This window comes from Haemaphysalis longicornis, unplaced genomic scaffold, assembly GCF_048455015.1.
Source record: "Haemaphysalis longicornis isolate Haplotype H1 unplaced genomic scaffold, Haemaphysalis longicornis Haplotype H1 scaffold_17, whole genome shotgun sequence".
Lineage (NCBI taxonomy): Eukaryota > Metazoa > Arthropoda > Arachnida > Ixodida > Ixodidae > Haemaphysalis > Haemaphysalis longicornis.
The window spans coordinates 3,762,927-3,784,605 of NW_027526276.1; the positions used below are offsets into that span (position 1 = coordinate 3,762,927).

Genomic DNA, 21,679 nt, shown 5'->3' on the forward strand with positions numbered 1-21,679 from the left:
TGGAGAGCCAATAGTTGGGCTTGGCAAGTTTGCTACTCATGGCGCACCATAGATACAACAAAATGCCTTCGGCGAAAATCCAAGGGATACGGAGGGCAAAATGACGCAGCCCTCCGACTAGCCATGTTGATGGTTTAACGTGAAGCTTTCTTGTGAGGGATTCATCTATTGATACGAAAACCTAAAGCAGGCTTCACCTGTGAAAGAGTGTATTTGAGGCAGAGTACACTTTACAGGTGGACACCGGCTTTCCTGCAGTGGGTTTTGAGGCGGACTACAGACGCCATCAGTGACACGTAGAAAGCTTTGCTTTAAACTTCGACTGTGCTGGAATGGTGAATTGGATAATCATCGGCTCCATGAAGTGGGGGACCCACGTTCGACTCCGACCACAGGAATCATTTTTCCCCCCTTTCACTTCACCCACGATCATCATTTGTAGTCCGAGAAAGCTGGCTTTCCTGCAGTGCGTTTTGAGATGGACTGCAGACACCGTCAGTGAGATGTAGAAAGCTCTGCTTTAATTAAAAGAAACAACACACTAAACTGCACCAGCAAAACAATGCAAAGTCTTTGTCAAAATTTCTAGGCCAAACCTAAGCCTACTGGACCACAAAGAGACACTGTGAGTGAGATGTAGAAAACTCTGTAAAAGAAACGACACACTAAACTGAACCAGCAAAAGAATGCAAAGCCTTTGTCAAAATTTCTAGACCAAACCTAAGCCTTCCGGACCACAAAGAATTCAAAGCATAAGCTTAACTTTCACCTTCAACAAAATGGTTTTATGACAGCAAGAAAGGTGTTTTCTTTTAGGTTTCCGCCATAAGACGTTTTAGCCTCGCTCAAGACGTCAGCTTGTACGTTGAATTTTTTGTGGCATGTGGGCCTGTGCACTTTAGCCGTGGCCTAGAAAATTTTGACAAAGACTGTACCTGCTTTACACGTGCTCCGCACTAGGTGTGACAATTTGCAGCCCGTCTCATTGGTCGGAGTGATGAATATGCAAGGATATGTGCGAGTCACAACTGCCACATTTTCTGCTCGATGACATAAGCAGTCGAGGCACTTTAAAGGTTTCCGGAAAAGAAAACTGATTTACAGGACTGCGAAAGCACCAAATATCTGCATCTTGAAACCTTCGCTAGGTTGGCTCCAGGTTTATTTCACGGTTCGACAACAGCACTGCCATAGTCAGGATCTATGACACCATTACACCACAAAACACAAGCGATATGAGAGAGAGAACTTCTAATTTGTGAATTTCTAGGCATAGGCAGCAGCTTCAGGGCCCTTTTAACACTCCCCATGAGGGGAAGAGGAAGAGAGAGAGAGAGGTGTAATGAAGTGCTGAGGTGCCAAGCAACCCTCAGTACAGCATCTTGTCGTACGACTGAGTTTTAGAGATAAGATGGGACTGCATTTGCTAAGTCTGCGAAACAAGTTGAACAGACGCAGACTCAACCCACTTTCACTACCAGCATGATGCAACAACTACATAACTTCTCGAAAGCCCTCTACGCTGCATCTTGGGTCGCAGCCTTTGTGCCTTCTTTGCTGCCCGCTGGAGGCTTGATGTAGCTTGGAAGCCTTTCGAGGGTCGTCTGCAAAGAGAACAGTCAAAATGATCAACCAAAAAGCTTCACCTATTACCACATCACTCTAGCCAAGAAAAAAAAAAGCAAAAACCAAGCAGCATTGGCTGATTTCTTGAAGGGACACTCATAGGAAAACTGATAGTTCACGCATCAACGTCTGAAGACATATTGTTCTAGATAGGTAAGAAACCAATTATATGATAGCTTCTATACCTCTAGCTAGATGGTGTCGGTACACGGCTCTGCCACTTGTGACATGCGATTCTTTGTGACATTTCTTTTCACATCACCCACACATGCACATACACAAATTGTAGGAAATGGAAGTGAAAAAACACAACCTTTAATAGCTCGCTCCAACATCTTTTAACACCAAATAAAAGCTGTGGGAGCTGCAAAATGTCTGATAATCTTGTTTATCCTTTGAGGGTTACTGAAGTGGGAATTTGTGTCTTCTTTCTTTTATTTAAAAAGAAATGCACTCTTTGTAAGTAGTGCGACTCATATCGGGCAGCAAAGCACGTTGTTTCATGCCAGAAAAAAAAAATTAGAAATACAGTAAAAACTTGTTACAAGAGACATTCAAGGGACCCAAGAAACGTGTCTCTTGTAACCAAGGCCTCTTGTAAGCAATGTTGCTAACACAGGAAACACAGGAAACTCTTACAACCAAGTGTCCCTTGTAACAGTGTCTCTTGTAACGGGATTTTACTGTAACAACAAATATTTGAATTTACCGCCATTCAGCAGAAATGACACAACATACTTAACTTTCCAAATATGGCAAAGCATTAATTTTATGCGAAGCGCATTCCAGCATCCAAGTGATGCAATCCAACAGAGACTAGAGGACGTGCTATCCGATTTTGCAGACTCGCAATTCTGTTTTTCTCTGCAAAAAGGTGCCAACTGCATAAACTAGCACTGGTGACATCAAAGGTGCTTGGCTTGGAAGCTGATGGATCATTTGACTTGCTTGTTACCTCGCCTAATTATCAGAATTTTGGAATAAAATCGGTGACACTGGAATCAGTGTGCAAAGTACAGTGTTAAACAACAGAAAAAGTGTCCTTCTACACCCCTTTTCGTAGGCATGTTTTTTAATAAGTTGTCCCACTGTCAGAAAGTGAACTGTGGACAGCCCCACATGCAGCTGCTTGGAGCAGCATGCCAGGTGTGTTGAATCTTCATGTTATAAGCTACAGTAGACTCTCGATAAACGGAACTTCAAGGGACCGACAAAATTAGTTCCGTTTCACAGGACTTCCGTTTACTGAGAAAGAAGTGTGAAAGTGCAAATTTATGTGCGTACACACTCTTAATACCATTTCATGGAACTCTGAGCACTAGAAGGTGCACGTAGCTGATACTTTTTCAGAAACCAAGAAAACTGCCAGAGATTTAGGCACCGCATTCACAAAGTTGTGTGCACTACAAAATGCATCAATTATTTTTGTTTGAGTCCTTGCAACTGCATCTTCATGGAGGCTAGAGGCCTCAACTTCGCGAGTGCTCACAGGCCACTGAATTTAAAATACGGCAACGCGGTAACAAAGCGCGAATAGCACCACGATGGCACGAACGAGGCGGCAGGAGCTGAGCCCTGTAATCTCGGCGTCTCGAATGGAGACTGAACGAATGAAACAAGAACGGCGATTTTGAATTCGTTGCGCTAACAGGGCTGACCACTAACGAGACGAGGCTTAAGAGGCAAAAAAAAAAAAAAAAGGACGAAAAAACAAAAATAAAAACGAAACAGCCGGAACCGTAAAAAGCTGATTCTTATGACAATGGGTTTAACAAGAAGTTCCATTTCTGGTTCCGTTTACACGGTGACGCCGATATTTCAGTTCCGATTAACACAAGTTTTTTTACGTTATCTGAATACAAATCCAACCAACTTACAGGCTACAGTTCCGTTTAAGCGATTTCCGTTTATCGAGATTCTACTGTATTTAGTTACTTTGATCCATTCGCAAGTAGTAACTGGGGAACAGCCTCCCGGGAACGGGCGACACGGTTTGGTGGGAACTGATGTAATGGAACACAACGTCAAGTAGAGGGCATGTCATATTGCTTGCACGTCACTCGGTGCTTATGACACAAGCCAGTGTGCTTGTGTTACTAAAGGAAGCGTGAAGACAAAGTTCAAGCTTGTTCAGCTTGAGGGAACTAGCCTCTGGTGGCTCTCTCAGCTCCACACCAGCTACGGAAAACATTTCCTAACCGAAAAAAGCGCAAAAAATATAGAAAAACTTTTAGATTTCACATTACAGCGATGGCGTAATGTGGCCCAGCGCTAAGAACACGGTTATCACTGCGTTAACTGCGCGTTGGCGCTCAAGTGATACAATCAAACGGAACTGGAGGACCCACTACAGTGATGCTCCTTTGCAGCAGCACAAATGGAAGCAACCAATCGTACAAACAAGATTCCGCGCCGTCACAGAAATGCTTCCCAAAAGTAGGTGGGCCTCATTTCTTTCCTTCAATATCTGGATTATTTGTGCGAAGTTTGGGATAAAACTTGTAGTATCGTTGTTACTGGCACAAACGAGTCTTTCTGACGAAGCAAACTTCTGCTCTGTCTTCTCAGGCGCTTTGAGCACCCTGTGCTCTCGAGTGCCGGTAACACGGGGGGTCGCTTGTTCAGGGCCCATCTCCTCCCTCTCACCTTGGTGACCTTCATGGCCACTCCTTCGGGCAGGTTCCTCTGGATGTACTCCAGGTAGGTGTCCGCGGTGGAGCCCGTCAGCCTCTTGAGCTGCACGCACGGCAGACACGACACAAGTGAGGGAGCAAGAAACGGGAGAGGGTGGAGGCACAGGACGCTGTGCGAATGGGAGCCAAACCAATGCGACAACATTTGCAATGGGAGTGTACGACCTGTTTAATTTGTGGAAGAACGTCGAGGGGGCCATCGTCAAAGAAAAGCCAACATATTTACATTTTCTACAGAGAACCGTTCATATATTCAGCCATTTTGTTGCCTCTCCTAGTCATCGTCTCCTTCCGGAGTACCCGTCTGTTGAGCTCGATGCCTGCGTCGTCTTCTTCGCCATCAAAAGTCTCAACCAATGTTATTGCATGACCTTTTTAATGCTATTGCGGGAGTGCCAACTGGTGGGTGGGCCAGAGCCTCATCGTGGTGCAAGATTTGGGCGAGGGCAGTTGCGTGTGCAAAATGAGGACGCCGTGTGAGCACCGTCTGCTATGCAGTCCCTCCACGTTAATCAGCCAGCTTAGTTCAGTGCCAGACAGTGACAGCAACAGGGTTCGCACAGGCTTCAAAAGCAAAAATTCAAGGGTTTTCAAGGACTTTCAAGGACCAGAAAACACATTTTCAAGGTCCCCATCTAATGTTTCATCTGGGATTATTTATAACTTTTCCAACACAATGCAAAAGTTTTTTATTGCACAATACCTAAGCACACTAGTGAACATTTAGATAGGCGCTAACGGGTTCGTGAAAGCCCCCCAGCTTTATTTTTTATTTCATGGTTGGTATTTAGAGCTTTTTCATTTTTCTTGGTGCTTTGCTCAGGCTGTTTGATTTTAAGATCATTAATGTTGCCTGCATCGCCTGCTTTGTCAGCAAGAGTATCAGCTAAAATTAAATCAGAAATTGTTGCTGCAAGGCAGGACGAACTATGTACACGTCCACCATTTGCAAGTAAGAGCAAACGCAGATGGAGCGTATGAGGCACAGCACACATGCAATGAGCGAGCGTCCACAGACTAGATGGAAAATGCAAGATAGAGAACAGAAGTCGGCTTTCACACCATTTGCAAGTAAGAGCAAACGCAGACGGAGCGTATGAGGCACAGCACACATGCAATGAGCGAGCGTCCACAGACTAGATGGAAAATGCAAGATAGAGAACAGAAGTCGGCTTTCACACCATTTGCAAGTAAGAGCAAACGCAGACGGAGCGTATGAGGCACAGCACACATGCAATGAGCGAGCGTCCACAGACTAGATGGAAAATGCAAGATAGAGAACAGAAGTCGGCTTTCACGGGATTGTATTGTGACATTGTTTGGATTGAGAAGTGTCTGTGCCCAATGTGGTTTCGTAATATGAAAATTCTCCAAACTTGTAATTTCACGTAATACACTAAAACCTGATTGTTAGAATGTTTCTTTACATTTGTTAACAACTAAAATCCACGACAAACACTTTAAATTCTTGTAAAAAAACAGGGCCATTGGTTCTCTCCAGAAAAATCAAGGGTTTTCAAGGACCGTTTAAAAATTCCAGGACTTTCCAGGCCTTAAAATTGACACTTCTAAATTTAAGGGTTTTCCAGGTTTTCAAGGACCTGTGCGAACCCTGAGCAATAACATGCACAAAAGTGCACACATGGAACTGGTCATTCTTACGCAGTGCCCTTTCTTTTGTCTTAGCCATCTGCTGTCACACAGACACACAACAAACACACACATGCGCACGCGAACAAATTAGTTTTCTATTTTATCATGCACATCTGCGTTACAGCTGTAAATAAAGAAAACGCTGAAGGTGACGCACACGAAATTTCTGTCACCACCTGGCGCTCTGGTGCGGACTTGTTTCTCACGCTTCGAGCCATTAAACAGGAGATTATTCAAGTGCACCCCACTATCCTGCACTTTTGTATAACTCCATCAGCCTTTTCCACTGTGCTTGTTCAAGTACTGAATGTCAACATACACCTACCCTGCAGTGGTGCATACAGGGTTTAATTCTAGGCAAAGCCGAACGCACACAAAAAATAAAAGCACTGAGAACCATAAGGATAGAAAATAAAATTACACCCTCCTCTACCCCCCCCTCCCCAAGAAAAAACAAACAAACAAGCGAAATACATTTAAAATTACGAATAAAAAAACTCTGGGATTCAGTGAACATATCCTACATAACCCTCTGGTTCGTTTATTCAGTTCCATCACGGGCATTACAAAGTGCATGGCTGAATGTAGTGCGATGAGAGTAGACGTTGAAGCTGCAGAAGCTTGGTGCATCGCTTGGAACCGAGCAGTGAACTGCCAGGGGCCACCAACTCATTGCAGGCACAGTCAGTGGCTCTGTTCGCTCCCCCGAATGCAAAAAAGTTTTCAGAGCTGCCTGAAGCTTTCTTGTTCCTCATCTAACCAACTACCTCTTTAATTAAGCAAAGAAGACTTGATGGAGAGGCTAAACCAGAAAATTCCGAGGCAATGAATACAAAAGTAAAGCATCGCAAAACCAGATCGGCTGGAAGGACAGAGGCAAGGCCTTTTGTGCTGCAGTGGACAGATGAGGCCGCAAAAAGAAGAAGAAGAAGAAAAAAAAGAACTGAGGTGCGCACCTCGATGACGTGGAAGTGCGTCCTCATCTCGTACTGGACCATGTGCTTCTTCTTGCCAAACGGGGCCTTGAGCAGAGTCCACCGCTCGTGCGCTCGCTCGGGCTCCCACCTGTTTAAAAAGGGACAAGGAAGGAGGTTGCCGCAACACTCTTCTTCCACAGCGCGTGTGTGCCACTTTTTTAGAACAGATTGATTGATTGATTGTGGGGTTTAACACGCCGACGCAGCGCAGACGATGAGGCGCGCCGTAGTGGAGGGCTCCGGATTAATTCTGACCACCTGGGGATCTTTATCGTGCGCCGAAATCTCGTACACACGGGCGTTTTTGCTTTTCGCCTCCATCAAAAAAGCGGCCGCCGCGGCCGGGAATCGAACCCGCGACCTCGTGCTCAGCAGCGCAACGCCTTAGCCACTGAGCCACCGCGGCGGGTACTTTTTTAGAAGATCCAACACAGACCAGGAAGGCTGCTTCTGTGACAAACAGTCCGAGAAACAAGGCTGTACAAGGGTAGGTATACGGACCCTTGACCAGATTCAAATACCCTGTTGCTGGGACAAACAAGTAATCCATGTGCTGCGCATGCCCCCAAGCTTTGCTACCCTTACCTGGGGTGGCAGATGTACTCACTATCCACGAGATTACTACCTCTCCAGCTGGTATTCACGCATCACGCTGCTTCGCCGATACGTGTGGCGCAATAAAATGAGGGTGAAAGACATCACTGCAGACGTGGAGGAAGGTGTGTCGACGCACTTTTTTTTATGTCCCGCTCTTCTGCCTGTTGTTGCGGCGAACCTACCCCACTTTTTTTTGTCCAAGAGCAGTAGATGCCCTATTCTCAAAAAAAAAAAAAATCACTCTGAGGCCTCCTGAGCAACAGAAATGCTTGCAGAGACAATGCTGAAGCCGGGAGTCGTTACTCAACCGTTCTCACTGCCTAATCAAACCCTTGAAGAAATGCCACCCAGCTTCACCGGCCATACACTGCCACCCATTTTTCAGAATCGCTCAAACTGCTTGCAGCGAATGCTTTCACTAGTTTCATTTCAAAGCTGAAAGCAAACAGGTGTGCACCAATCTCTCGCTGCAACTCATTAAAAAAGTGCTGAACTGGACTATACCCGCGTTCACATGAATGCGACAGTAGCACGTCACATTTCCTAACGCATCATGAGCAATGCAATGCGCTAGTGTTTACATGTAACGCATTACCCTTGGTACGATGCTGGCACCATACGGTGTCACACATAAAAGGCAAACCGGCGTTTCTCTCGCCTCCGGCACGCCTAGCTGACTTTTTTTTTTTCAGCTCGCATGGTTTGGCATTTCACACCCAATTAAGATGTTTTTAAATGCAAAGCTGCGTTTGCATGCCTTACTGTTATTGTTGACATAATTCCTAATGTGATGCACTCGTGTTTACATGCACTACAAAAGTCGACTTACCCGTCTAACTCCACCCCTGTCTGGCGCATTAATGTGACGCGCTCTCTGAGCGCATTAGCGCCGTTTACATGGATGTGGTGCACTAGAAAGTTGATGTGATGCGATGCGCCACTTGTCGCATTCCTGCAATTGCAGCTTATTTTATGGGACAGCTACCGTCAGACTGCTGCGTGCTATAAATAGCATGTACTTCCAGTTTGAGCCGGAAAACTATGAGAAAAATTTTGCAGTAATGAAACAACACGTGAAACCAGTCATATGGTATAGCTTTCAGACACTTCTCATGTTTAAGTACTTAAATTAGGCACATCACTGACTGCTTGCGGTCCCCCGTTGGCACGTTTTCATCCCAAGTTCCCATCCACAAATCTGCATGCAAGGACTGAACTGCTACTCTGGTTTATGCATTACGAAGCCATCTTATGCGCTGTAGTCCGTGATGAACAAGAGTACCACGTTTCTCAGCCCAAGTTTTTGCTGCAGTGTCTATACTAGGTCCACAAGCCGTACTGCTATCAGTACTCTATCTGACAGCTTCACCACTTTTCTGCGCGAAAATCAGTCCTAACAGTTTGTTTGTGCTTAGCACCACCATACACTACGCATACATACAACATCCTCAGTTGGTGCAGTAAGCGCAAAATTACAACCAATCTACCTTTAAACCTACCCTAATTCGGACGTTCCGTCCTTACAAAATGATTAGCAAGGTTCTTGTGATGCCCTCAACCTAAAAAAATCCCTCGGGTGCCTACGGAAGTAAGCCCTCTTAGTAATTAGGTAATGGATCAACAATTAAATAGATTTGTGCAAGACTCAAGACAGAAGACTCTCGCAACCTGACTGGCCCAGTTTTCCCCAAAGACTCACGTCCTTGAGACGGTGATGTCCAGAAGCCTTGCGGCCTCCATGGCGTACCACTTGTAGCTACGAAGAACCGCAGGGTCGTGGCCTTTGACCTCAAGCTCGATCGTCTTGTACAGCTTGTCTGGCTCGCCACTGTCCTCTGCCTTGACCTCTGTCTCGGGCCCCACTGCTGATAACGTCGCACCCTAAGGTCAAGAATTGCAGATGGAGTGGAGAAATTTCTGTGTAAGTTTCATTGCCAACTCCGCTATCCCCTAAAATTTGTGCAATTCTACGTCGTGGATTAACCCTATCAATTGCGCAGTATTGAAACTTACCAAGATGTTCTTTAACATGCATTAGCATCTTTTCTTGGGATGTCTATGGGATGAACAAGGTTCATTTGTGGTGAGTTTTGACAAAAACAGCCCCATCCATCGACGTTGAATGTTGCGATGGGGAAATGGGTTAATACCAGCTTAGTGCCATAAAACAAGTTTAAATTAGCAATACTTTCTGCAGTGTAGAGTGGCAGTGTTTGGAATCACCTAGCTGCTATAACACATATTTGTTATTTTGAGAGAACTTAACAAAATGAGGCAAAACTTAAAACATTTCCATTTACGTGTGCCGCCCTTTTCACTCACTTATTTGCATCTGTGATTTTTTTTTTTTAGGCTGTGTAAGGGGAACAACATGCTGTGGCTCATAAAATATGTGCGGGTCCAGATAATTTTTTTTACTTGCACAACCCAGGTGCGCAGCTTTGTTTGTTAAGCACGAAACTTGTTGCTTGTTTAAATAACGTTTGCAACCAACCATACGTGGTGTGTGAAATTTGGATGCTGTCATAATGGCTAGCAACTCTAGTTGCAGCTTTTTACGCAACGATTCCACTCACTCGCATAAAAGCCCGAAAACTGGGCCAAGGGGAGCCCTAAACAAGCACTGTTTTCATTTTTCCATCATCGTTTGTGCCCGCTCTTTTTTGTGAACTTCATTTAATTTATTTAAACGCCTAGAATAAACCCTGCAACTCGATCCTTTCTATATGCTTTTTGTCTGTACGACAGGCCAGTCGGTTGCTGGAACTGCAGCTTACCGTTTCTGCAGCGTGGCTCGCCGCGACCTGCGAGCACGGTCGAATTTGGCGACGTCCGTAGGCGCGGTTCCAGTGAGGCTGGTACGCCGGTATGATGCTGGCAGCCCGGGCTTCGGGCGTCGCAAGTGCACTGCGGAAACCGCCCGCGGCGAGGACCTGCGAATAACGGAGGTTGTCTGCATGATATATGCCCCGTCTGCACTACGCTCATGACCCATGCTGAGCCTTCGAGTCAGATCAGTTGAGTTTAAATATTTTTGCACTAATTCACTGGGATTTGTTTATCACTGTTCTCATTAGTTTCGCTTGAGGAGCATCGGATCATCCCGCGGTTTTCCCGCACACAGTGCAGTAGAGTCGTCACTTCTTGCTGCTTGATATCAACGTTCGTAACAAGAAAGCAAGCACGTAAACACGTACCCGGCCTACTGCGAAAGCTTTGGTACACATTCCGCGAGTTAACTGTTAGCTAGCAGGTTCACAACGCACATTACAGCGGCGAATTCAGCGTTCCAAACACGTGCTTGTTCCCACACGAGCAGACGCCATTTGAAAACTAAACTAATATCTGGATTTACGAGTGCAAAGGGCGTCTAGAACTTTGTGAAGTGGGTGTAACCGCTAGCGCCCCCAAAGCAACGCTGTTTATCTACCACTAATAAAAACCTTCTTAACTGCCAGAGGTCGCGACAAGCGCAAGCAAAGACGACTTCCTCTTCCGGCGAAATTTTGGCTCAGCTGTTTGAGTATTTTCTTCGCTGCACTTGTCGTGTGTAACGTTCTTTGTTCTTCCCAGCACGTCCTTCCTTGCCCGTACTACAGCAACCGTCAAAGATGCACTGTTGCGCACTACGACGTCGGCCAGGTAGGCTGTTCCGCGCCGTGACAGACGCGACCCTGATTGAATCGGGGCAAGAAAGATCGGAAGACACTCAAAGGCGAGCCCCCACCGCGACAGCGAGCGACCTTCACCTAGGCGATTATAACGCGAGTCCTTCAGTATTGTGCGCAGCGCGATGCGCCTTTCATTGTTGCCGCTTGCGCAACAGTGTGTTCTCCCCGCGCCGTGTCGTGTTTACAAGCGTGATCGGCCTTTTGATTACGCGTTTTGTGTCGTCTCCGCGCTGTTTCCCGGGTGACTGCCTGACACCGCGCTCCGCTAACCCAGGCCGCAATATTTGGACGCTTTCCACGGGAGAAGTGAATAAAAAAAGAAAATGTAGGTTGCCCCCCCTCTGCGCTTCGCGTCTTTACCGTGGTTCACTCGTCGTCGTCGTCTCTGGTGAGGTGCTCAAGTCATGTGCGCGTTGTGTGGGAGGCCCGTCTCGTCGTCGCGCGAACGAGTTGTCATTGAACCACTCTCGCCGATCGTGTCGATGCGGCGCGCAAAACCCACGCAGTCTGGGTGATTGATCTAAAACCGGACGGAGAACAGTCCGCGCCATGAGCTTCAAAAGGCGTCGATGAGCTCATTGTTTAAGCGGGTAATTATTTGGCGCGTTTGGCCCGTATCGCACGTGCTCTATTTCTGGCTGATTTTATCTGAACACTGTCAAACGTGGTTTCGTACGTGGGTGTGACTAATAATGCCTCCCGTTTTGTCGGCATTGTTCAGTCAACACGTCTTGCCGCGAAATAAGACATAGGTCGTGCGAGTTTTTCTGCTGATGTCAGAGTCACCATTTGGGAAAGTCCGCAAATTTAGCTTTTCTGTCTGTCGCCCGATTCGTATGATCCGCCGATTGCCAGATGCTTGCGAGTGATTTCACACATTTAAGCGGGCGCGGCTACTTCCAGCAGCAGGCGCGCACATTTCCCTATCGTGACATCACCCGCGCGCTGTTAAAAGCGACGAACCGAAACAAAAACCTCTTTCTCCTGGTGGGAACTTGTCTTTCGTTTCCGTGTTTTTACTGCTCGGCGGCGCCGGTGGAAAGTTTTTCCCGGGTGGTGGGGCAAAAACAAAGCCCGTGGGTGTACGGGTCGTGACCCATTTCACGGAGGGTGCTGCCGCGTTTATTTCAGATGCGCTCTAAAGGCGGATCATGGGCGAGAACTCTGAGGAAGTGGCCGTGGGCACGCGGGTCTCGTGCGACGGACACCACGGCGTGGTGCGCTACCGCGGACCCGTAGTGGACACCAAAGGTGAGGGGAGGAGAGCGATCGGTCGCTGCTTCGGCTCTGTGAATCTACTTTGTGCTGCTCTGAAAGGAAGGTTACGAAAAGTAGTTCTGGCGTTGTTAGATTATGCAATGTTACCGTCATAATAACAGTTCCTGCCTGTTGTTCTGTTATTGAAAATGTTTGCTACGTACAGGAAGTTGAAGTCCTGAATGTCCAAAGCTATTCAGAAATAATATGGATAAAAGTGTTGCGGAAAAAAGTTTAACGGTTAAAACCTTCGCTCAGGTCACTGTTCAAACTAGCATGGGAAGATGCGTGCCATCCATGGTAGAAAACAGTGCAAGAGACGAGATGAAATCAAACAAACCAGGATGGGCGTTACGCTGTTTCGCACTGCTCAGCGCAGCTTTTTCAGTTGTGTAGAAACTACATTGTAAATGCAAAAAAATTAATCCAAATTATGTTGGCGATTGTGGTTAGTTTCGTGAAACTGTTGTGGTGAATTGTGGCTGTACTTTGTGCGGGGGGGGCTCAGGTTTGTGTGGAGTTTTTTGCTGTATTGAGCAGTTTGGCTGGGCGTTGACATCACCTGTTTTTCCTTTCCGCCTCGTCATGTGTGTAATTTCAGAACAATTCTTTTCGCCCCTTTAGCTGCGGTGCACTGTACAGTTGTATGAGTAATGTGCGATGGATTCAGTCTGAGAACGCGAAGAAGAAAAAAACCCCGCAGAAACGGGAGAATGGACGAAGCAAAGCGGGTGCTGCCGCAGGGCTGTCAACTGGGACCGTCGGCGGGGTCCGCGTGCGCTACATATAATAATAATAATAATAATGAGAAAGGCATTTGACACAATTAACCACCAGTCATTGCTAAGGAAATTAGATACCTTTGGTTTCAGAGGACCGTATAAGCAGTTTTTTAATAATTACTTTTCCGATCGTGCTCAATGCGTCGGTATTGCAAATTGCAGTAGTAATACGCTTCCCATAGACCATGGAGTACCACAGGGGTCTGTGCTGGGGCCTTTATTATTTAATATATATGTTAACCAACTGGGCGATCTTCCTTTGAAATAAAAAATTTTTCTTTACGCGGATGATACAGTTCTTGCATTGGCCTGCGACACATACGATGATGGAGCTCGAATTATTCAAGAGGACATTTGTGTTTTGGTCGTCTGGTTCAACATAAACAGTATTATTGTTAACACATCAAAAACAAAGTTATTATGTTTTCATAGTCTGCATAAAGCCACAGCGCTGACTTACTCTGTTTTTCTCCATGGTACTCAATGTTTCGGTTGTTCGTGCTCTGAACTTGATCTTGTACACAACGGTTAATACCTTGGTTTGATCTTTGACGACACATTAACACATTTGACGACACATATGGTTCTTGTTTCACCGAGGAACGTAGCCCCCTCTTCCTCGAAAGAAGGGACCGCGGCGGCAGGGAGCGGGGGGCAGTTGGTTCGTTGAAAGCATGTAAGACGGAACGCTGTAACCTTCTGTAGTTCTACATAAAGAAATCCTGTTGTTTTCCTTTGCACTCGAACGAGTAGTGGTGTTTCTTGAACGATGACAGCGACTGAAAGGATCGACACATCTTCGCTACTACAAGTAACATTTACAGTTAAACCTGGATGTAACGAACCTCTATATAACAAATTCCTGAATTTTACAAAGTAGTTCAATTCTCCATTGCCACTCCTACGGTCAGTAGATTAGCCACCCCCATTGAAGCCAATGTGTTTGTGACCTGTATGTAACGAAGGCGTTGCGACGGCTAACCTGGACGTATGAAAGTCAGTAATTGTGCAGCTGAGCCCAGTGATGCAGGTTCGATTCCCGACTGCGGCGATTGCTTTTCTAATGGGGGCGGAAAGCGAAAATGCCCGTGTGTTCGAGATTTCGGCGCACGTTAAAGATCCCCAGGTGGTCAAAATTAATCCGGAGCCCTCCACTACTATGGCACACCTCGTCACCTGCGTAGCATTGGTGTGTTAAACCTCATAGAGAAAAATCCATGAAAGTTAATAAAATTCGTGCATATAGGAGAAAACCATCATAGCATGATTAACCACAGCTAACTGATGCGCAGTTTCTTAAGCCGCATCGGCTGTATTGGTAGGGCCTGTTAGATTTCGTTCATCGGATGAACAGACATTGTCCAGAGGGAGAGAACGGGCCGAGGTGGCTGACAGACAAGAGAAGGAAGACGATGACCGCTTGGGTACCATGGTTGTTGTTAAACAGGAATTCAGTGTGATGTAAATATACATTTTCTTTCTTAATAGTGGCTTCAGCGACTTTTCTTATTAAACAGGGCCTTTCTCAAATTCTACCTAATCATTTCGTTTCTGGACACTGTCCCTCCTCGTCACTGTACATATATTTGTTAGTGGCGAATTTCCGGGGTAGAGATTGCCTTTAAGTGGATTCTTATGAACTCTGTTTGTGGGGATGCAATGGGCAATGTCGGATTTAACCATACGTGGGGGGGGCCCTGCTCACTAACTGCGTATGGCTTGATGGCTGTGCCTGTGAGGGTTCCCTGACCAGTGCCTTGGCTCGTATCTGAGAGCGTTCACTGATGTTTGCTGCCTTGGGAGAGGCTTTTGTCCTGCAGTGGACACAAATATGATGATGATGATGATGATGCCTGTTGCAGGAACGTGGCTGGGCATCGAGTGGGATGACCAGCACCGAGGCAAGCACAATGGGTGCCACAACGGGGTGCAGTACTTCAACACCAGGTGAGGGGGAGATGGGAGGGCGAGAGAGAGAGAGAGAGAGAGAGAGAGAGAGAGAGAGAGAGAGAGAGAGAGAGAGAGAGAGAGAGAGAGAGAGAGAGAGAGAGAGAGAGAGAGAGAGAGAGAGAGAGAGAGAGAGAGAGAGAGACGCTCTGGCTGGGAATCATTGCCAGTCAGGGGGGAGGACATGTTAATATAAACCAGATTTCAGGCACTGCGTTCTAGTCCACCACATGCGAGTGCATGATGGTCCTCGGCGCTTGTTTGTCCTGAGTGTAGATGGGCTAGGGGAACGGCAGTCCTGTACGTTTACCTGCCGACCGCAGTTCGGAAATAGCAAGTGATCCTCGCGCGTGTTCCTAGACAGCAGCAATGGCGCTTTGGAGGAGGAAGGATAAAAAGTCTGTAGGCTCTCGGGATTGGCTTCTTATGCAGTCCTCAAGGAACTCCTGTGTCCTCTTCCTGTTTCAGTATTCTTCAGAGATTAGCAGAGAGAGAGGGGGGGGGACTTTTATTCAGCAAAAATGAATTACAGCAGAGGCTCTGTCCGCGAGTGAGGATTGGATTCCCAGACCAGAGCTACCCACTGCTCGTCAGAGGGGATTGAAGGGCAGGGGTCAAGAGGGCAGCCCCATATGCAGTGGGGGACTGTGGCACGGATACCACTCATGGGGCAGTTAGGTGATGGGCATACATGGATGGGATAAACTACCACCCTAAAAGGGTGAGGAGGGTTTGTGGAATTCGCTAGATTCGTTCTTGTGCACGGGTTAGCTGAAGATGGGCAGGAGGATATTTACGACGGGCGAGGCGGTAATAAGTGGCGACATCGTGGAACGTTGTCACTCTATCCCTGGTGGATCTGGCCGAGATTAGTAGGGGATGTGCAATTTTCGTGACGGTAACCGCGGAAATCACGACAATGATTACCGTCATTTCCAGGCAGGTTTTTGTGGGTTGCCGGCAAAGTAAAAAAGAAATATCTTGGTCTGGCTCAATAATTCACCACAGCGACATATTTGCTGCTGGTTAAAAGAATTATTGTAAACTTTTGTCATGAAAACACTTCCCCTTGCCAGGGCATTAAAATGTCAGAGGCAGCCTATTTTGTGAGCAGAAATGACTGTTTAGTAGCAAATTTTCAAAGGGAAAGTGGATGTAACACGATGTAGTTAAACACTGTTTAAGGTTTGGGAAGTACAAATCAAGTGCCGGGTATTGTCTTAAAACAAAAAACCATGTGTCGATGTGCATGCGTCTTTCATGTAACTTGGACAAAGAACTAAAGTTCAACTGGATTTTTCACGGGGTGACTGCATAACTCTGTTTCTGCATTTTTATAACTTTAGATACTGTCTAAGGTAAAATATCTTCTGGTAAACTGTATCCAAACAAGATTTCTCATGACAAATGTCTAGAGTGTCAAAATAGACGCAGTGGGTTTCATAAAAAATTTTGTATTCCGTTATGTTTTCCCGTGTAGAAATAGCAGTCAATTCAAATGATTGACAGGACGAATGCTCCATTAAAATACAGCATGCCCCACTCTGTTCTACCTCTGTATACAAAACCATTGCATGGTGAAGTGGAAGAGCAAAAATACTCTGACAAGGATCACATGCACTGGAAGTACTAGTTATTAACGGCATTCTTCCTGGAAAATGCATTGTTCCTCTTTTGAAGGCTTCGTCAAAATATTCACCGGAATGCATTGCTGCACAGTTAGTGACTAATGTTGGGCTGTTCGTGGAATAAATTGTCGATGAGACAAACAATAAATCCTCAGAAGCTTTCATAATTGATGGTATCGCTCGTACAAACTCCTGCCTGGAAGTCTCCCTCCCAAAGCACCAACTCAACATTGCACTTCACTTCCGTCGCAATGTTGGTGAGCGTCAGAGAGTATTTGTTACATATTGGTGCAGTTTGGAGGGAGCCGCTTTTTCCTATCTATACCCTGGTTCATAAACGTACTTTCAGAGCTCGGTGCAAAATTTCCTAATGAGTGGCCTAAATTTGTGGCGTAAAAGAGAAAGTTCGCATGTGTACGAGATATTAGTGCACATTTTCCGACATGGTTTTAGCGCTACAAATGGGCGAACACAAGAACAAGGACGTGACAGGTGCTCCTCTTTCTTGTGTTCGTCCATTTGTAGCGCTAAAACCATGTCGCAAAGTTCGCGCCAACTCGCCCAGCAGCAAGTCCTTCTTAAAGGGGCACTGACACAAAATTTTGAAGGCGAGATAACTTCGGAGATAGATTGGTGGGAACACATATACATCATCTGCAAAATATCAGCGGTGAATACAGCCTAGAACATATTTAAAATCAATTTTGAAGTGTGCGAAACGCAACCGAGCGGCCAGCAGAGGACCACGTGCAAGTGTAAATAAACAACATCCAAACACGTCACGAGTTTGTGTTTGCCGCTTCCGCACTGCCGGCTCGCCGCTCCAATCGGAGGGCCGGAGGGCGGAGCTTCTGCTCTCGAGAACGAACGACCCGATCGTTGGCGGCGGAGGCGCCGTGATTTTGTCAGCTCATCGGGCAGCTGGCCACGACCAAAGTTCTACAGCGATTCCAGGCACTCTGTTTCTATTACTGTTTATTACCATTGGATGAGGAAACGCGCCGGAGGCACGAAAAGCCCACTGAGCAAGCCGCACGGTCGCTGTGCAGGCGGCGGCCACGGCCGCGAAGTGGCCCACGCCGGCGCAGGTAGCTCGAGTGATAGCTTGTTACCGCTGCACGAAATTGTCCCCAAGTCCCGACCATGGTGGCTTTCATGAGAAAGGAGTTAATGATGCCATGGCGGGTTGCATTAAAAATTGTCATCTGCACCGCTTACGAGAGCGGCACTCGAATATCCGCCGCAGTGCTAAGCCGAACACATCTGTAGGCGGACCTGTAGGCAGACCGGCCGGCTGCTCCCAGCGCGCGTCTTGCCACCCACCGTCTCGAGCGGCGCGCGTCGTTCGTTAGCCGCGGTAGCATTTGCACTCGCAGCGCCTGCGTCACATCCACGGTCACTTTTTAATTAGGCGCCTCACGAGATCAGTACGGGGGGGCATTCGCAGAAACTGCCGTCGATGCGGATTCAACAGTGCTACGGCGGCTCTGCTCTGTGATATCCCTCCGACGGTCACGTGGTCAGCTTTGTTCACACAAAATCCACAAAATCCATCGTTTCTCGGCACTCGCTGAAACCGAAACTGCGACTGGCCGCATTGAAAATGCCTCTAATTAAACAACCGTCGCACGCCGAAGCAAATGAGGTTTCTACAGGTTATAAGTAGGTCACTAGCTACTTATCGCAACAAAAAAAACAAGATGCAAAATTTTTGTGTCAGTGCCCCTTTAATGCACATGTCTGGGCCCCGAGGTGATCTAATCTGGTCTCCAAACCCTGTTCTACACTGCCCCTCCTGCCTGGCTATCCCAGGTGTATAATATGTAGCTCCAGTGTGCTCGGCCACCCGTCTTTGGCTGAGAGGTGTGAATGGCCGTGGCGTGCAGCTGGGAGACGGGCGGCTCGTTCATCCGGCCGCAGAAGGTGGACCGGACGCTGAGCGTGGTGGAGGCGGTGCGGCAGAAGTACTTCTCCACCCTGTCCGCACTGGAGGGCCCCAGCGCCAGCGAGGACGACAAGGACGTCCTGCTCTACCCCTTCGTGCAGAACCGCGTGGTCGAGTTCGTCGGGCCCGAGAAGATCACCGCCCGGCTCACGTGAGCGAGAGAGAGGGGGGAAGTGGTCGTCTGGCAGAAGAAGCAGGGGTCGTGACTGTAGCTTCTGTCGTGTTCAGTCCCTTCTTCTTCACCCGTCGAAAAGTCTTCTTTCCCTGACCCAAGGAATGGGTACATGCGAGGACTGCACAGCTGTTGCCAGGCAGGCCTTGTGGCTGCCTTCATCTGTAGCACTTGCGCCTCTACTTCTCCGCCGTATATGTGAGAACAGAGCCGCTGCTTACGTGGTGGCAATCGACTCTTCGAGGAACAGTACTGGATGGACTGGTGTCTTCAGAGTAGAAATGGGAGAGGATGCAGTGTAGTCCGAAACAAAAAACCCAGGATAGATGTGCTGGCTCCTCGGATTAACTTACTGCTGCAGTGCATGTGGGAACACTGGGAAGGCAGATCCAGTTACATGGGCAGCACTGCAAGTGGAGCTCTCGAATGACGAAGATGGTGTTAGTTTGGGTTTCCTGGAAACCGGCGATATTTGGAGGCAAACAAATGGTGACTTGAACAGGATAAAGCAAAGCACTCTTTGTGGACTTCAGCAGTGCAGGGTTGGTTGATTGGGGGAGCTGAACATGCTGAAGCTACCCTTGGGCTGTTTGGCACGCTGTAGTGAAGGGCTCCAGATTAATTTTGACCACCTTTGACCTCCAAATTAATGCTGACCAACATGCAACCAAATCTTGATATGTGGGCATTTTCACTTTTCACCTCTGTCGGGTAAACTTCTGCCTCGACCGACATTGAATGCACGTCCTTCGATTCAGCAGCACAGCATCTTAACCGCTGAGCCGCTGCAGCGGGTTGCAGTGCAGGGTTGTATTTGAACTCCAGGGAGCAATGAAGTATGTGGCCAGAAAGCGGGGCGAAATCAACCAGGTTGTGTGTATAGCCACATGAGCCCCTGGCAGTAAACATATGGGAAAGTGAATTCCTGTAAACCCCGCAGAATTAAAACGCCGTACTCACACCACCACATCACACCGCCACATGTTAGTGGCGGCAATCCTTCAAGGGTTAATAAAACAAGTGCCCCCTTCGCTGTTGGCCAGTTTTCAGGACCACACAGGCCATTGAGAGTGGCACCAATCCATGCTAGTCTACAAGCGAGTGGCAGGAGCTAAATTTTCACAATTTGAATAAAATTTTCGCACCTTCCTGTTTGCGACAATGGGATTGTGGAAGCTCGTGAATTTTTCCAGTTGAGAGAGGCGCAGAGAAGGACTGCCGCTGTGTATCGTTTCTTTGGTCGTCGAGACACAGAATAGTAAGTGGGTGTGGGGTGTGGATGCTGCAGGCGTGGGGAGATCCAGGAGGCCTCGCTGGAGCACATGCCCGTGGACTGCCCGGGGGCGGAGGGCGAGCTGGGGGCCCTGGTGCCCAAGCTGCGCACCCTGGTGCTCAGCCACACCCTGCTCACCTCCTGGCACCAGGTGGCGCTGGTGGCCCGACAGCTGCCCCACCTGGCCTCGCTGCACCTCAGGTACCACCCACCTGCCGCCCTTGCCGCTGCCGCCACCACGGTCCTTGACGCTGGCATGTGGTTAAAGGGGCCTTGAAGACATTACTTTTACTTTTGCTTGCGTAATGAACCCACCTTTTTTCATGATTGGAAAATAGAGCGCGACTTAGACAACGACACTAAAGAAGAACGACAGGACAAGCGCTCAAAGCACTTATCCCGTCGTTCATCTTTAGTGTCGTTGTCCAAGTCTCGCTCTATTTTCCAATCATAATGCACCAACTTGCCCAACAGATGTGTTTAATGAACCACCTTTTTTCTTTTTTTAGAAAATTCGGCATGAATTTGGGGGAGGTTTTGTTGCACGGAAAAAAGTTGCAAGACAGGCCTTTCCAGTAAAAGCATGCAGGTGATTATGTAATGAGATTTCTTTTTTATTCATGACATGCTAGTGGTTCTACTCACCATGGAGCTAGTCCTCCTCACTGAAGTCACTTGCGGCTTCACATTTGTCGTCTGCCCAGAGCCCATCATTTTCCGTGGTGTCAGGGCTCTCCCAAACTTCTTTTCCCACACCAGGAAACTTTCCTTCTTTGGGTTCACAAAACACTGCGGTCCCTGTTTATCGCCCAAACTTCTTGTTTTCGCCAGTAGCATGCATGCACTGGGTCAACACTGAAGTGCCGCCAAGCGGTGCGCTTACCATGTGCTTCAACGCATGTTCCACTACCTTCAGTCCAGGGTTCGTACAGGCCCTTGAAAACCTTAAAAACCCTTGAGATTGGAAGTTGAGTTTTCAAGGGCCTTGAAAGCCTGGAATTTTTTCCTTCTCCTCGAAAACCCTTGATTTATTTGGCCAACAAGGAGGAGACCCAATTACGTGACTGGGTTTTCGTGGCTTATATCAGCATGGCCCTGCACACTCCCCATCCAAAACATGCTTTTTGCAATTTAGAGCCAGCTTAAGGGGGGCAGTGGTACTGCTTCATACAGCTTTTCTCATTTAAAGTGAGCCTGGGAGCACAGGCATACTGCCTTGCACATTGGCTCGTACGGAGCAGAACGAAATCACTGCATTGGACGAGGCAGAAATTAGCATAGGTCCCCTTCCAATCTTCCATACTGCTTTCTGAATTGCCTCAATCCTGTTATTAATTTTGCATATCTTCCCGTTGCTCTGCCCCACCGTAGCTATGCCACACTACATCCCGAAAACTAATGGTGCTGGCACTCCAGGGTGAAATAAAAATGAGCACAGATAAGCAAACACAGTGTATC

At 47.4% G+C, this 21,679-nt stretch overlaps 2 protein-coding genes across 4 annotated transcripts in view; one reads left to right on the plus strand and one right to left on the minus strand.

The window, feature by feature from the left end:
* Positions 1-1,145: 1,145 nt before the first annotated feature.
* On the minus strand, positions 1,146-10,927 carry Mrps10 (mitochondrial ribosomal protein S10). The gene is made up of 6 exons (XM_077695919.1): positions 10,744-10,927; positions 10,324-10,479; positions 9,246-9,427; positions 6,929-7,037; positions 4,273-4,362; positions 1,146-1,604 (listed from the first exon to the last, which is right to left on the minus strand). Exons 1-6 carry the CDS (start codon positions 10,771-10,773, stop codon positions 1,518-1,520), a joined length of 654 nt encoding a protein of 217 aa, XP_077552045.1. The 5' UTR covers positions 10,774-10,927; the 3' UTR covers positions 1,146-1,517.
* A 97-nt stretch (positions 10,928-11,024) lies between these two features.
* LOC144166396 (tubulin-specific chaperone E-like) overlaps positions 11,025-21,679 on the plus strand; it is a 43,573-nt gene continuing 32,918 nt past the window's right edge. The window contains exons 1-5 of one of the 3 annotated variants that reach the window (XM_077695916.1): positions 11,025-11,188; positions 12,349-12,468; positions 15,119-15,203; positions 18,718-18,927; positions 20,237-20,422. In XM_077695916.1, coding sequence (XP_077552042.1) covers positions 12,369-12,468; positions 15,119-15,203; positions 18,718-18,927; positions 20,237-20,422 — 581 coding nt within the window. In that variant the 5' untranslated portion in view covers positions 11,025-11,188; positions 12,349-12,368. Of the gene's footprint in view, positions 11,189-11,397; positions 11,543-11,785; positions 11,808-12,348; positions 12,469-15,118; positions 15,204-18,717; positions 18,928-20,236; positions 20,423-21,679 lie in introns of those variants that run through there. The other 2 variants (XM_077695917.1, XM_077695918.1) reach the window with 2 other exon arrangements.